This window comes from Oryza brachyantha, chromosome 2 (genome assembly GCF_000231095.2).
Source record: "Oryza brachyantha chromosome 2, ObraRS2, whole genome shotgun sequence".
NCBI lineage: Eukaryota > Viridiplantae > Streptophyta > Magnoliopsida > Poales > Poaceae > Oryza > Oryza brachyantha.
The window spans coordinates 21,539,373-21,553,835 of record NC_023164.2 but is presented as its reverse complement, the minus strand read 5'-3'; the positions used below and the strand labels follow the sequence as shown (position 1 = coordinate 21,553,835).

At 45.7% G+C, this 14,463-nt stretch overlaps 3 protein-coding genes across 3 annotated transcripts; 1 reads left to right on the top strand and 2 right to left on the bottom strand.

Annotated features, from left to right (window-relative positions):
* The first annotated feature begins 1,485 nt into the window (after positions 1 to 1,485).
* Positions 1,486 to 5,030, top strand: LOC102702350 (probable 4-coumarate--CoA ligase 2). The gene is made up of 6 exons (XM_006647668.2): positions 1,486 to 2,728; positions 3,522 to 3,720; positions 4,035 to 4,180; positions 4,272 to 4,339; positions 4,434 to 4,536; positions 4,678 to 5,030. The coding sequence occupies exons 1-6, from the start codon at positions 1,640 to 1,642 to the stop codon at positions 4,795 to 4,797; spliced, it is 1,725 nt and encodes a 574-aa protein (XP_006647731.1). The 5' UTR covers positions 1,486 to 1,639; the 3' UTR covers positions 4,798 to 5,030.
* A 289-nt stretch (positions 5,031 to 5,319) lies between these two features.
* LOC102702070 (TOM1-like protein 1) lies at positions 5,320 to 10,267 on the bottom strand. Its single transcript, XM_006647667.3, has 5 exons — positions 10,051 to 10,267; positions 9,797 to 9,964; positions 8,922 to 9,453; positions 7,247 to 7,492; positions 5,320 to 6,030 (listed from the first exon to the last, which is right to left on the bottom strand). The coding sequence occupies exons 3-5, from the start codon at positions 9,438 to 9,440 to the stop codon at positions 5,617 to 5,619; spliced, it is 1,179 nt and encodes a 392-aa protein (XP_006647730.1). The 5' UTR covers positions 9,441 to 9,453; positions 9,797 to 9,964; positions 10,051 to 10,267; the 3' UTR covers positions 5,320 to 5,616.
* Positions 10,268 to 10,970: 703 nt separating this feature from the next.
* Positions 10,971 to 14,323, bottom strand: LOC102701791. Its single transcript, XM_040521399.1, has 6 exons — positions 14,181 to 14,323; positions 13,633 to 13,745; positions 12,398 to 12,903; positions 12,111 to 12,284; positions 11,725 to 11,854; positions 10,971 to 11,243 (listed from the first exon to the last, which is right to left on the bottom strand). The coding sequence occupies exons 1-6, from the start codon at positions 14,253 to 14,255 to the stop codon at positions 11,201 to 11,203; spliced, it is 1,041 nt and encodes a 346-aa protein (XP_040377333.1). The 5' UTR covers positions 14,256 to 14,323; the 3' UTR covers positions 10,971 to 11,200.
* Positions 14,324 to 14,463: the final 140 nt, after the last annotated feature.

The window sequence follows — 14,463 nt, the reverse complement described above, 5'->3', positions numbered from 1 at the left end:
TATTGTTTAGAAATTTAGTGTAAATTTCTGGGCGTGACATTCCTCCTGTCTTTTCCTTTGCCTTGCCCTTTTTGCTCGATGGTGCATAGGGGTATGGGAGACACTGGTGGTAGCAACGCTGATGGGCTTGGCTAGGATGACACTTTGTAGGGCGACTTGGCACGGTGGCAAATGACAAGGCGAACTTAGAATGTAGAGGAGTAGGGCAACCATTTTAGGAAGCTCGGAGGGGTAAAAGCTTGGGCAGGACAATCACATGAGTTGGGGGGTGGCACTGGATGACATCCACCTTTTATAGGCAATGAGGCGAGGCACTACGGGAGAGGTCCAAACATGGGACATAGGGGGAGCGGCAACCAACGTGTGATGCACTGAGCAAGCTAGAGGAGCTTGGTACAGAGCAGAGGAGGTAGGTATCTGGGTAGGGGCGATGATGTGGAGGAGGCTAGGTGAAGCCTGGTTGTGTGACATGTCGACCATGGCAAGGGTGGTCTGAGCGGTGAGTCGGTTGCGACAGCTAGTGCACAGGTTCGCAACACGAGGCAGGCTAGTAGCGGGGTCTAAACAAAGGTATGTTAGAGTCGCAGGAGCGCGGGTGAGGCCGTCAGACCAACGACGTCTAGTAGAACAAATTAGATGTGGAGGGAGGGGTGGAGCCTAGAGGAGAGGGTGATGACGGGCGGTGGAGAAGGAGATGTGGGTCATGGTGGCAGGGGATGAGGAGCTAGACCGACTCGGCCACGATCCAAATGGAGAGGGGTGAATGGGAAAAAGGAGAGACATTGTGACCAGTCCTGCCGGGAGAGGAAAGAGGCATGGGAGAGTGAGCTAGTATACAAAAAGTTAACGGGATTTCATAACTAATAGATTGAGCAGCAGCTCGTAGACCGCCTGAAAAAGAAAAAAAAGAAAGGGAGGGAGAGAAATAAAGGAGAGTTGAGTTGCACCTTGAGGTGGGAACTCTTGTTTTGGCGGAGGTAAATTGGTGGTAGTTTTTTGTTTTCTTAGAAAATTTTTGAAGTGGAAATAGGTCTATCTGCCAATGTAATAGTAGGGAGAACTCGATTGATAAGTTTAGTGAAACTTAATACAATTGTTAAGTGAATACAAATACGATAATTTTCTACGTTCGCCGCTGTAATGGAAGTCGGTGGTGTCACACCATTGCAATTATTCTGAATTCGTCCTTGCATAGCTAAGCTAGTACTGATCAGTGATCAAAGAGGACGCCAAGACGCAACGATATAAGTCAGATCGAGGGGGGAAAAAAGAAGGCTGAACAATACGTGCAATTACAGCTGGACGGCGATCTTGGAGAAATACGTAGGCACATCTTCTGAAGGTGGGGCCATGGTGGCTGCAAGAGCTAGCGAACGTACGTGACCGCGTGTGCACCTCTCGTCGTCGTCGTCCTCCCGCCTTCTCCTACCTACCTCCTCTCTGCTTGCTCCTCCTGCTGATGCTGTATTTATTCCCGCCACCTCCCTCCTCCCTCTCGGCGTACCTCGCCGGAGCAATCGCCAGTGCCCTTCGTTTCTTTAGGAAGTAGGCATTGCGAAAGTGCACTGGCTGTTGGTGAGCCGTTCCAGGAGGAGGGTAGATTACATATATTTCTCTGTTTCTTGGAACAGAGGAGACCATGATCACGGTGGCGGCACTGGAGGCGCAGCCGCAGGCGGCGGCCGTGGCAGCGGAGGCCGTGGAGGAGGCGCCGGAGGTGACGATCTTCCGGTCCAAGCTGCCGGACATCGACATCCCCAACCACCTGCCCCTGCACGAGTACTGCTTCGCCAGGGCCGCCGAGCTCCCCGACGCGCCATGCCTCATCGCGGCGGCCACGGGGAGGACGTACACGTTCGCGGAGACGCACCTGCTGTGCCGCAAGGCCGCCGCCGCGCTGCACCGCCTCGGCGTGGGCCACGGCGACCGCGTCATGGTGCTGCTCCAGAACTGCGTGGAGTTCGCCGTGGCGTTCTTCGCCGCGTCGTTCCTCGGCGCGGTCACCACCGCCGCCAACCCGTTCTGCAGGCCGCAGGAGATCCACAAGCAGTTCAAGGCCTCCGGCGCCAAGGCCATCCTCACGCAGTCCGTCTACGTGGAGAAGCTCCGGCACGAGGCCTTCCCAAGGATCGACGCCGCCAGCGGCGACGACACGCTCACCGTGATCACCATCGACGATAACGAGGAACACCACACCCCGGAAGGCTGCCTGCCGTTCTGGGGCCTGATCGCGCAAGCTGACGGGGACTCCATCCCGGAGGTGTCCATCTCGCCCGACGACCCCGTGGCGCTGCCGTTCTCGTCGGGCACGACGGGCCTGCCCAAGGGGGTGGTGCTGACGCACAGGAGCCTCGTGTCGAGCGTGGCGCAGCAGGTGGACGGCGAGAACCCGAACCTGCACATGGGGGAGGGCGACGTGGCGCTGTGCGTGCTGCCGCTGTTCCACATCTTCTCGCTCAACTCCGTGCTGCTGTGCGCGGTGCGCACCGGCGCGGCGGTGATGCTGATGCCCAGGTTCGAGATGGGCGCGATGCTGGAGGGCATCGAGCGGTGGCGCGTGACCGTCGCGGCCGTCGTGCCGCCGCTGGTGCTCGCGCTCGCCAAGAACCCGGTCGTGGAGCGCCACGACCTCAGCTCCATCCGCATCGTGCTCTCCGGCGCCGCGCCGCTCGGCAAGGACCTCGAGGACGCCCTCCGCGCCCGCGTGCCCCAAGCAATCTTCGGACAGGTCGGTATCCCAGCTGCCTCCGAAATAGGCAAAAGAAACGTTAGCGTAGTACTACGGCGGGAAAATTAACCGTTTGTCATTTTTACAAGTGCAATTAACCTTATATATTCATATATTATAGACACATGAGAGTGACAAAAAGTTAATGCCACTTATAAGAGTGGCAAGTAGTTAAATGCTACGGCGGCTGCCGGCTGGGTTCGTTTGGACGATGAACAGTATTTCATCGGATTATGCACACGATTACAGGTATATATTTTATAAAATATTTCTATACATCATCTTCGGTATACATCCTCTCGAGTATATTTATAAATATGCAATAGTTAAATTTATTGTTTATATTATTAAATACTACATTCGTTTTACGATGTAAGATAGAAACTAATGAATATATATGTATTTATACTATATACATTTATTAATCGATGAATCTAGACCAGACTTACCAATATAAAACGGATAAAATAAATATAAAATATTTATATTAAGATAATCTTCTGTCTTTTTATCATTAAGAGAAGACGGGTTAGTTGCGCCTCAATCACGTGGCTAAATGTGGTGTTAGCACAGAGGCGACACCTGAGCCTTTCGCTGCACCTAACTCGTCTCATACGTCATACGCCCGCCCGCCTGCATGCGCTGCGCCGTTGTGGTGTTGATGATGTGATGTGGTGACCCGCGCGCGGGGGCGCGCGCGTCGCGATCCGGAGACGGAGGCGCAGTGCGTGTACCGCGACCGTTTTACGCGGGCTAGCTGGGAGGGATAGCTGATTCATGGGGTGCGGTGCAGGGATACGGGATGACGGAGGCGGGGCCGGTGCTGTCGATGTGCCCGGCGTTCGCCAGGGAGCCGACGCCGGCGAAGACCGGGTCGTGCGGGACGGTGGTGCGCAACGCGGAGCTCAAGGTGGTCGACCCCGACACGGGCTTCTCCCTCGGCCGCAACCTCCCCGGCGAGATCTGCATCCGCGGCCCGCAGATCATGAAAGGTGCTGTACGCTCTACACTAAAACGAACTGACAGACCATGCGGCTGATTACCGAACGATATATTTATAAATTAAAAATAATTTATAAATAAAATTTATATATATATTTAGTAATCTAAAAGTTAAGGCTAAAAAATAAATTACAGTATGAAATCATAAATCAATTTTAAATTTAAAATTAGAAAATTTAAAATTTGGTTTGTAAGCATAAGCATAAACTGAGGGTGCTGAGGTGCTGGACCACCGGCTGGCAACGCGTTAACTCGCCGGGATCTGACGACAGCTAGTGTGTGGGTGGTGCGTACGTACGTGCAGGTTACCTGAACGATCCCGACGCGACCGCCGCGACGATCGACGTCGAAGGATGGCTGCACACCGGCGACATCGGCTACGTCGATGACGACGACGAGGTCTTCATCGTCGACCGTGTCAAGGAGCTCATCAAATTCAAGGGGTTCCAGGTAATCAACTAACAAACAGGGCACTCGCAATACCTGCACACAGCCTCTCAGTTTTCTCAGGACTCAGCCCCTGTAACGTCCGTGCACGCAGGTTCCGCCGGCCGAGCTGGAGTCGCTGCTGATCGCTCACCCATCCATCGCCGACGCCGCCGTCGTCCCGTAAGACCTCCATTTCCACCGTCCATAAACAGCGTAGCATCGCCGCCGCCAGAATTACTCGCGTCGTAAATAAAACCCGTACGTGAAATGGCAGGCAAAAGGACGACGTCGCCGGCGAGGTCCCCGTCGCCTTCGTGGTCCGCGCCGCCGACTCCGACATCACCGAGGAGTCCATCAAGGAATTCATATCCAAGCAGGTATAACTAACTATTGGCCACGGCGTCGCACGGCACGCACCCGTCACCACGTCGTCTTTGATGGACGATCGAATGGATGACGACGCAGCAACCGCAAAAGCTGAAGACCTCACCACCCCTCTTCTGTGTTCACGTTTTCAGGTGGTGTTCTACAAGAGGCTACACAAGGTGCACTTCACCCATGCGATCCCCAAGTCGGTGTCCGGCAAGATACTGAGGAAAGAACTGAGAGCCAAGCTCGCGGGCGTACTGAACTGCTGAGATGATTGAGAATGGTGGCTATATATGCGTTCTGCTCGACCTTTAAAAAATGTTGGCTTTTGCTAGCCAAAGTATACTGATGAAAAACCTGGAAGCTTTTCGGTGCATTTGATCAATGTACAATATAGTTTTTTACGTGTTATTGCTCCCAGTTAAGGTAATATCATGTATTGGGTTCATGTCTTCATGATTACATTTATCAATGTTGGTTCATCATGATCTCATCATCTGTCGTCCACTTTTATTTTCCTCCTTGCTCTGCTGCAAAAGTACCGGAATATTTGATATTATACTTGAGTGAGCGGGTAAGGTAACAGCTACCGGTCCAAGTTACCTGAAAAGTGATTGCGATTGCGGTGAATCTGTGCCATTCTTTGCAGAATTTTCGCAAAGAACAGAAGTTTCGCCAAAATTACGATTACGAGAAAACCCAAAATGGCTTGGTCTCTCAGGCCCTCCAGTAAAAAATACTCCGTATATATATAAGGAAAAGATACCTGTAACTAGAACCATAAAAGCAAAGAGCAATGAATAGGAGCTGAGGTTCATACATTATACTGGACGTGTTTCTCCATCAAGAGATAATTAGCCATCCAGTGCAGATGCAGTATATGCAACCAGAGGATGTGACGGGAGCAGCATTAACCAACCGAACAAATTGTGACAAACAAGTATGATAGATCGTATGCAAATAAACAAGTGATCCAAATCCTGGCGAACGTGCAACCTACTGCGGGATGAATACAAATATAGTTCAGCACTATAAAACAGTAAACATCTTCTGATCCCACGAGCAAATTGGGACTAGCCAGAAAGTATTTAAAAGCTGATCAGGTCATCTTTTTTCGCATCCTGCTTTTTGGGCCCTTCTTGGGAACTGCTTCCTCCCTTCTTGCCAAATATCATCTCATCGAGATCATCAAGGATATCATCATCTCCACCTGACCTTGCTCGAGAACCAGCTGGTTTTCTGACTAGGGCATCTTCATTGCCAACCGTAGCAGAATCTTCATGCTCTGTGGCAATTGGTATGACTACCGGCCGTTGTTCTGCATTCTCAGACGCCTCGGGTTTCTTCATCTCTTCATATTTGGATAGCACCTTTTGGATCTCATCATTCACACTCAAGGCCTCAAAAAGCATGGCCTCGTTGTCTCCAGCAGTCTCAATCATTCTCTGGATTGTGTGCTGAGATTGGTAGCATTGTTGCACAAGAGTGGCTGTCAAGTCATCCTGTGGTAACAAGTAATAACAGAGCTAGTCAAAACATACTGAGGGACAGCCATTAAAGAGTACATTTTGGATTTGTAGCAAGTAATGTTCACTTCCCACATTTTCAGTTGGCACCCCATGACTGGGTGCAAGAAAAGATTATCAACCAGTAAATAACATTAAACAGTTTCGCCATTAACTTTTGGTAGGCCTAAAATTGTTCACACATATTTCAAACTTTTAAACAACACGTAAAACACGTTGTTGCACGCGTAAAAGGTACAAACTTGCTGAATGCATTGCTTGCTTTGATAACATGTTCTGCAACAAATGTCATCACTATTAGAAATAGCATATCACGCTCAATAATGTGCTATAGTGTTTATTTTAAATATATTTGTTTTCTTGATATGTACAGCTAAATGATAAGCAAATATACAAAGCAGTTTTTATAAGGTATTAAAGACCCTATAGTACCTTAGATTTCTTGTCTTAAAAGTTAATTTGTAGCAGAAATTAAACTTTGAACTTATAAAATTGAACCATATAGAATCTCACCGCTCATATGCCTTAGGTCTTTTCACAACCCTACTTAGGCCCTATTTCTTCCAGCTTGGGATTATTATAATCCAGATTATTGGGAGTAAGCTGAAAGAAACAGACAACTTATTGAAATAGCTTATTATAATCTGGGGCTCAGTTTATTATAATCTGATAAGCTCATTTAGGTGAACTTTTTCTAGCTTATTGGGTGAAAAATTACCCACCAATGCCACCCCACTCCCTTTTTAGACTTGCAAACCCAATAATTTAGACTATAATAATCTAGAAAAGAAACAACTCACAACTTATTCTACTACAGATTATAACAATCTAGCTTATAATAATTTGACTCAATAATCTAGATTATAATAATCTTAAGCTGAAAGAAACAAAGCCTTAACCCTTTAAAAAATTATAAATAAAAAATCTATAAAATTTTAGCCCACCCCATTTTGGACCCAACAATGCGAAAAAGTTGAGTCCATTACCACCCTTATTCACAGCCAAAAAAGAATAGATAAACATAGTTCCAAGAGAAAACAGATTTCATGCATTGTTACCACAATATGAAGAGCAATTAAACAATTATATCCATATGCAATGTAATCAAAATATCCTTTATCCAGATAGGATGCAAAGTAAAACATAATCCTAGTGTTTGATCTTTGGATGAAGTTAGATAAAATCCAGTTACCTGCAAAGCATCCTGCTGAGGAGAAGATGAAAGAACAGTTGAAAGAAGTTCTATGCTGTTACGAGCCACATCAAAAGCTTCCTTCGTTTCTTCAGCGGTAAATGTATGCACATGCACATCTTCAAAGTTCTGCTGGGATAAGTTTGCATCAACTTCAGCTTCAGCTACTGAACGTGCAGGAGTAAATATGGGGGCCAAGCTCTCATTGTCACGCCCAGGGAACCGCACTCCTCTTGATTTCAGGCTCTACAAAAACCAGGAGAGAACCACATCTACTATATTAGTCATTTAACACAGCTTCAAACTGGACACTGAAACAAACATCGAATTGTGTTAAAATGTTCAAGACATCATCTCAAGACTTAAAATTTCAAAACTGTTGATGAAGGTCTGTTCAATCTAGTTAAAGGTATGAAATTTAACTGAGGGCTGACGGTAAAAATATTACGATCATCACAAATTATCACTGGTTCGCAAATACCAAAGTTTGACAACTACAAATTATCACCAAGTACCAACCCTTAGTTATTAGGTGTGAAACAAAAGGAGATTTCAGTAGTTGGATCAATCTATTGTGCTAACTGCTAAAGTATCATATCTTGAGCAAGTTGTTGCCAACAGGGTTCGCGTTACCGCGGTAACCAGGCTCTCCGCCAGGGAATGGTTTCGGTAAGCCGCGGTTTTGCAATTTGAATTTGACTCAGATTTAAAAAAAATAAGAAAATTTGGAAAAAAATATATATGAGGTAGAGATTGATTTGCATTGACGTTTGGTGTAACAAATTGACGAAAAAAATAAATTTACAAAGGAATAAAAATTCATTACTGAAAAATGGAGACAAAAAAAGAAAAAAATTGATTGTACACATAAGGCCCCTCGAGTATGTTACTCCCAACATATCTCCACTCACGTCATCATATTATGGACAATATTTGATATTTCGGACACTACTCTATTTGAACAGCTTCGTATTGTACTATAGACCGTATTATGGACACTTTATTTATACTATGATCTATGGACACTAGCTTATTTATGGTCCTTCCTACTATTTATGGTGTGAAATGTGCTTAGAATACCACTTATGTTGTGCAAAAGTTGTGAAATATCATTAGTCATCTATATATTTGCTGCAATGACATGAATTTAGTAAAGGTCAAGCTGAAATTTTCTTTTTTCCTAAAACATGTCCTAAATGTCACAAATATAGCTATATACTATTTTCCTATTTTTCTTACAATTTTATAGATTTTTTCAGATTTTTTTTTTTGCATTTTTCTACATTCGGATTATGCTTGCCCCGGTTTTCGGTTGAAATCGCACGGTTTTGAGTCAAACGCGCGGTTTTGTCTTCGAAGCCACGGTAATCGTCGATTTTGAATTCAAAATTTTCAAATTCAAATTTACGGCGGCTCTGCTGTTACCGTGTGGTAACCGCGCCTCCGCCAAGCCACAGTCGGAGCGCACGACACAGTTTCGTTAACCCTGGTTGCCAAATTGAGTTGCTTGGTCGACTGACTAGCTCACATTATGGAGGGTATACATAATTTTGACCAATATTTTATTGAACAGGCACAGACTGGAATTAGAACTCACTGCTGCAAGTTAGAATTAGCGAAACTAGAGCATAATACAAACCTGAGCCAAATAAAAAGGTCTATTCTATTCACATACCTTGTAGGTTTCCTCATACACGGGCAAGTAGCGAAGTTCATCACCAGACTCTCCCCATGCCTCAATTAGCATAAGTGCCTTGTTCCGGTTATTTACCACTGTCTGAGGATCATCAATCAACTTGACCATCTCATCAAGAACCCTCTCAGCAGCAACCTCTGAGAAGGCCTTCTCACAGTTCTTCACAATGGTCTCAAGAAGAACCAAGGAGAGATACTGGACCCTAGCCTCCTTCAGCATGATCCGCTTCTTGATCCCACGGATCAGCTCGACACTGTTAACTTTCTCTGTGTTGATCAAGTCACAGATTTCCAAGTTTGCTGACCAATCAGGCCCGTCCAGGTTCTCTGAGGTGGCCTCCTCCACAATCTTGTCCGCAGGAGTCTGCCCTTGGAAGAGTTCCTTCATCTTGAAGCTCATGGAGGACATGCCAGCCGTCATCTTCTTGCTAACCTCTGATCCAGTAATCTTCAGCCGCTCGCCGAAGGCGTTAACTTTATCCATCAGATTGTCACTCATTTTCACTAGCAGGCTAACAAAATCATCACCAGAAAAGAAAATTTGAGAAGTTAGATTACATCATAAATCAATCGTAAACGGTATAGAACCCTGAAGGTCATCAAAATTGATCAGTCAACGCGAGGGGCGGACGTAACGGTGGGGCATGGGTAAACCCTGATTTTTTTTTTTCTGGAGACAAAATATATTATTACTAATTTATTACGAGTTAGTACACCATGCCTCCAAGAAATTTAGAAGAAACTGAATAGGTTAAATTGGAGTAAAATGAATCAATCCTCGATTTCCAATCTACTCCATAATTCCTCGTCAAGTGGCGCGGGAACCGAGGGATATGAGAAAGGAATCAGGAATACCTTTCAACTCGATTCGTACCGAGATGGAAAGTAGGAGACCCAAAACTTCTCGCCGGCGGGCTCGGGTTGGAGAGGAGGACGACTTCAACACCGTGCCTGCGGGCCTCTCGCCGGCCGCGCGCGCGCGCGCCCGAAGAGGCGGCGAGACCTACCTACCTTCCGGCCGCCCTGCAGATCGGAAAAAACAGATAGCGCGATGGAGAGGCGTGGGAGTGGAGAGGAACGCGACGAGGGAGATCGGGGGCGAGGTGTACCTCGGCGAGCGGAATCAACCGGAACGAGGCCTCGTTACGCGTAGTTTCCGCCGCGGCGTCGTTTCCTCTTCTTCGGTGGAGTTCGAGTTCTTGTGTTGCGTTTGTGTCCACGCCGGGGAGGTGCCTTCGAGTTGCGGTTTTCTCTGGTGCCACCTACTATGCTGTTTGTTCAGTTGTTTGCTTCAGACTTCCAAACACTTTCTCTTTTTTTTTTCCTCTCTGTGTTAATCGCTTTCCTAACCCTTCTTAACACGTTATTAATTTTTTTAGCAGGTGACTTACCATGGTATTCTTCTCCTTGTATTACTATATAGTTTTATTATTACTAGTACTGATTAACAACTGCAATTATGTGTAGATGCGTTATTTTATTTACGGATACAAGAGGCAGACAGCACGGCATACTCTGCGATGAATGAGAATGACATCGACAGCATATTATGAGCGAGATTGACCGTCAAAAATGACACAAACTCTTGGACCGGAATAAACAGGAGCAGAGGCCTTATTTGCAGAGTATTTGGATGGAATTTGGCCTGACGCACCAGCTGGGTCAACGTGTACGCTGAAGTGATGGACAAGTCACACATGAAAGGTGTCGCGCGGCGACCGGCCTACCTCCACTGCCACATAACAACAATTCGTGGCCAGGCAGGCCGGCAAGCATAATATCACAGCAACTTTGTGCTAAAACAAGCCACACCTCGACAAAACACAAGCACAAATGCTTTCTGTTTGTACCACAACGCCTAAACCTGCTGCATCCACCTGTAAAGATTGGAAGCTGCCCAGAGTTGAGGCAGATGTAAAGCTATCGACATGGCAGTATGGCACAAGTGCCTCCCTGGAAAGAGGAATCTACATTCTACACACTGTACATTTCACCGCAGATTTCGGCGCAATAGCAACGCAATCATTCATGGGATGCAATTCATCTCTTAGACGTGGATAGCAAAATGATCGGTACCATTGTTTCTCCTTAATGCATAATTGTACCATAATTCTTACTTGAGGAAAAAGCACTGATATCATACTGAACTTCACGAGGAATGTTCAGTTCCACAATTAATTAGTACTCGATCTCTTGATTCTTCTGGAGCCGAAGGGCCATCTTTGCCGATATTCCAAATGGATAGGATTTTAACAGATGTCAGCCTTGTCTGGAATTTTTCATGGATTGCTGCATGAGGTACCTGTCAACAATAATCAGACGATTAAGATGAATGCAAAAGTTGATAGCAAGATAGAATGACCTGGCGCCGAAATGACAAAGAATCAGGTGCACTGATGAAGGTGATCCATATAACTGTAGCTATATCATCAAAATCAATAAACAGGCTATCATGAAACAAGATCTAAACAAATCAATCTTGTTTGGAGGTACTACCCAAGGAAAATAAAATGTAACTTCTTATAGGTACCGCCCAATGAAAAGAAAAGATAATCGGGGATAATAAACAAAATTTACAAAATCAACTACAAGGTTGGAACTTTTGGTGTATCTGAGCTCTTCTTATCCAAAATATCAAATAATTGCTAAATAATAAAAGTGATCCACATGCATTTTCTCAAAATATAGAAAGGATATGAGTTAACAAAGGCTTGGATGGTAACTATGGATAAGAGAGGAGGGTATGAAACTTTGCAATCTGAGGATCAGAGTTCAAGAATTACCTGCCAGTGTAAAACCCTGCTGCATACCATGCATTTAAGACAACAGCAAGATCACTATCTGCTCCCACGGTGTCAAAATTTGGATTCATGCCCATAGTTGTGCCCTCCTTTCCAGATGCAGTGTCCACTCCTACATACAGATATACAAATGAAGGACTGTTGAAAAAACAAGCACAACATGTCCTACTAATCCTAACCACAGTTCAAAACTGGAAAGGAAGCTCATGAAGTCATGATAACCCGATATGAGTAAGGATTAGGAGAACAAAGCATAACTAGCTATTGCCCTACTCTTGCAAATAAAAATTTAAAATGTATACAGCCATACACTATAAAGAACCATACCGGATGAATTTTGATCACACCAAACAAGAAAAAATGCTTACTTGGAAAGGTGCCTGAATCTCCAGATATTGTACTTCTCATGAAATTCATGGCACCTTCAGCAGTCATAATTGCAGCCTTAGCAACTTGATCACCGTCAGTAGACACCTTTTCTGGCTGCTGCATGCAGGATGCTCCAGTAGAATATGCTGTGCTTGTGCCAGGGCATTGATCACCTGAAAATGAATTACATCATGTACTCTATAACCAGGCAACGGAGCATGCTTGAAAAAAATTCTGTAACAGATGAACAAAACAATAACTATAGCTTAACCAACAGGACACTTACAAGTCAATGATATGCTACAACCACCACTTGGTTGCATACAAGAAGCCCCACTTGTCTGGCCAGTTGAACAACAGGAGACTGATACCAGGGGTACATTCGCACAGCAGTATGGGTTTTGAATGGTTGAAGAATGCAGATCTGGTGCTGTGGCACTATAGGCAGGAACTTGAACCTGTTGGTACACTGAAGATTGTCCAGGGACTTGGTAACTCCAGTAGTTTGTTTGATGCAGTTGCTCAAGAACTTTCCGGCTTTGCTCCTCAAGTTCATAGTATTTTTTTACCAATTCATTGTAGTCCCAGGTCTGCTGGTCTGAGGTATCCTTTTGCTCAGCATCAGTAGCATCTGAGGCATGCATCTTGGGCTCTGAGAAATGTGTCTCTTTCTCCAGATCCGTCCCCTGGAGAGGAGCCTGCTCAGTGGGCTTTCTTTCTTCATGGGTCTGACATGGTGTCTCTGATGCTTCGCAAGGTAATTCTGTCTGGCTACCATCTTTCTCTATGGGCCTTAAAGTGAATAAACAAAGGTGATACTTAATAATTCTTTATTTCTTGAGAGAATGAAGCACCAAGATAACAATGCAAGAACTTAAATTGTGCAGAACTGCAGGTAAATGAAAAAGGTATATTAAAGTGCACGAGAAGATCAGGGGAAAATGAGGCACATGGATAGGCAATTTTTAAAGTGCACAAGAAGATCAGGGGAAAAGGCCAATTAAATTGCACGAGAAGGTCAGGCGCGAAATGTTCCACTTCTGTCTATTTTTTAAAAGAAAAAGAAAAGAAGTTTAAAGTTGTAAGTGCCTCCTGTTATCATCAGTGAACTAAGTCAGTTCTTGCGTGAACCATTATGTGGTGAAGACTCAATCAGGGTTGAACCTGGGTAAAAATGTTATCAGGAACCAAATGGGAATATATCTGGTAAAAATGTTACCAGGAACTGGCTAGGAAGCTAGCGGCACAATCCTCCAGGAAACTGTTAAATTTATCATAATAACTGCCTCTCAAACCATATGTGAAGAGCTAACTCGTCTTAAACCCTTCTTATCAATAAAAGGTGGACGGACATATAACACAAATAATTGAATAAAGCCACTCCCTAAATACCAATACAACTCACAACTACATTACTCTTTCTTCACATAAGACAAATAATGTTAGGTTGTTAGCGCAACAGGAAAATAATCCATATTGCTTCGACTGGCACTAGAAGAAAACAATATACTCAATACTTACTCAGTTGCCACCTCAGTCAAAATGGGCTCTTCTCCAGCGGGGGCAGCGGCAGAAGGATCTTCTGGTTCCTCATTCTCCGATGGAGTTGCTTGGGTGCCCTTGCCATGCGTAGCCTGCCAACCATCAAACTAATCAACCCAATGCAAACCAACTTTCCAGTTAACTGCACAAATGGAGTAAAAAAATATATATCCCAGCATTCTCCCATAACCAAGAAATTACTTCATAACATCTTAGTTAGTAAACGTTCTTGGTACCAGCAGGGAACGTCGTTGTGTACAAAAAACCTATCTATTCCAAACAAGTGTGGCCATTGCTACGTGTGCGTTCTACGGATTTCTGCTCACGGGGCATCAAAATTGGAACCCCATAAAAGCACCCACGCACGGCACAACAGTTCCGTAAGATCCCAACTCGCAACGCGAAGCCCACTCCCAAACCCTAAACCCTAGCAAAAACTGGCGGGTATCTATAGGTTGCAATCAGCGTGGAAACGAACGGCGATCGAAGGCCATACAAGTCCAGAGATGAGAGCAGCGGCGCGCTACCTTGAAGGTGGCGACGGCGTGGTCGAACGCGTCGACCAGCGCCGAATCGTCCCACAGCTCGCTGCCCTTCCCCATCTCCGTCCGCCGCCGCCGCCGCTCAGTACTACTGGCGCCTATGGGCTATGGCTTCTCTCGCCCCACTTTCCCCACGACGACGAAGAGGGAGAGAGAGAGAGCCGCGGCTGGCAGTTTGTTTGCCCGGCCCACAGGGCCCATCAAAACTCGGCCCAACAAGCCTCTTGGTGGGCCAGACATGCCGCGTTTCCTTGGGCGCACGAGGCCT

What these genes read in the sequence shown, in the direction of transcription:
- LOC102702070 (XM_006647667.3), bottom strand. Translation starts at nt 9,440, where the DNA reads ATGAGTGACAATCTGATGGATAAAGTTAACGCCTTCGGCGAGCGGCTG. An exon ending in TGTATGAGGAAACCTACAAG is followed by an intron (nt 7,493 to 8,921) that starts GTATGTGAATAG and finishes TGGTTTTTGTAG; the next exon opens with AGCCTGAAATCAAGAGGAGT. An exon ending in CTCAGCAGGATGCTTTGCAG is followed by an intron (nt 6,031 to 7,246) that starts GTAACTGGATTT and finishes TTGTTACCACAG; the next exon opens with GATGACTTGACAGCCACTCT.
- LOC102702350 (XM_006647668.2), top strand. Translation starts at nt 1,640, where the DNA reads ATGATCACGGTGGCGGCACTGGAGGCGCAGCCGCAGGCGGCGGCCGTG. An exon ending in CCCAAGCAATCTTCGGACAG is followed by an intron (nt 2,729 to 3,521) that starts GTCGGTATCCCA and finishes GGTGCGGTGCAG; the next exon opens with GGATACGGGATGACGGAGGC. An exon ending in GCCGACGCCGCCGTCGTCCC is followed by an intron (nt 4,340 to 4,433) that starts GTAAGACCTCCA and finishes GTGAAATGGCAG; the next exon opens with GCAAAAGGACGACGTCGCCG.
- LOC102701791 (XM_040521399.1), bottom strand. Translation starts at nt 14,255, where the DNA reads ATGGGGAAGGGCAGCGAGCTGTGGGACGATTCGGCGCTGGTCGACGCG. An exon ending in TTGACTGAGGTGGCAACTGA is followed by an intron (nt 12,904 to 13,632) that starts GTAAGTATTGAG and finishes ATTCACTTTAAG; the next exon opens with GCCCATAGAGAAAGATGGTA. An exon ending in TTGTAGCATATCATTGACTT is followed by an intron (nt 12,285 to 12,397) that starts GTAAGTGTCCTG and finishes ATTCATTTTCAG; the next exon opens with GTGATCAATGCCCTGGCACA.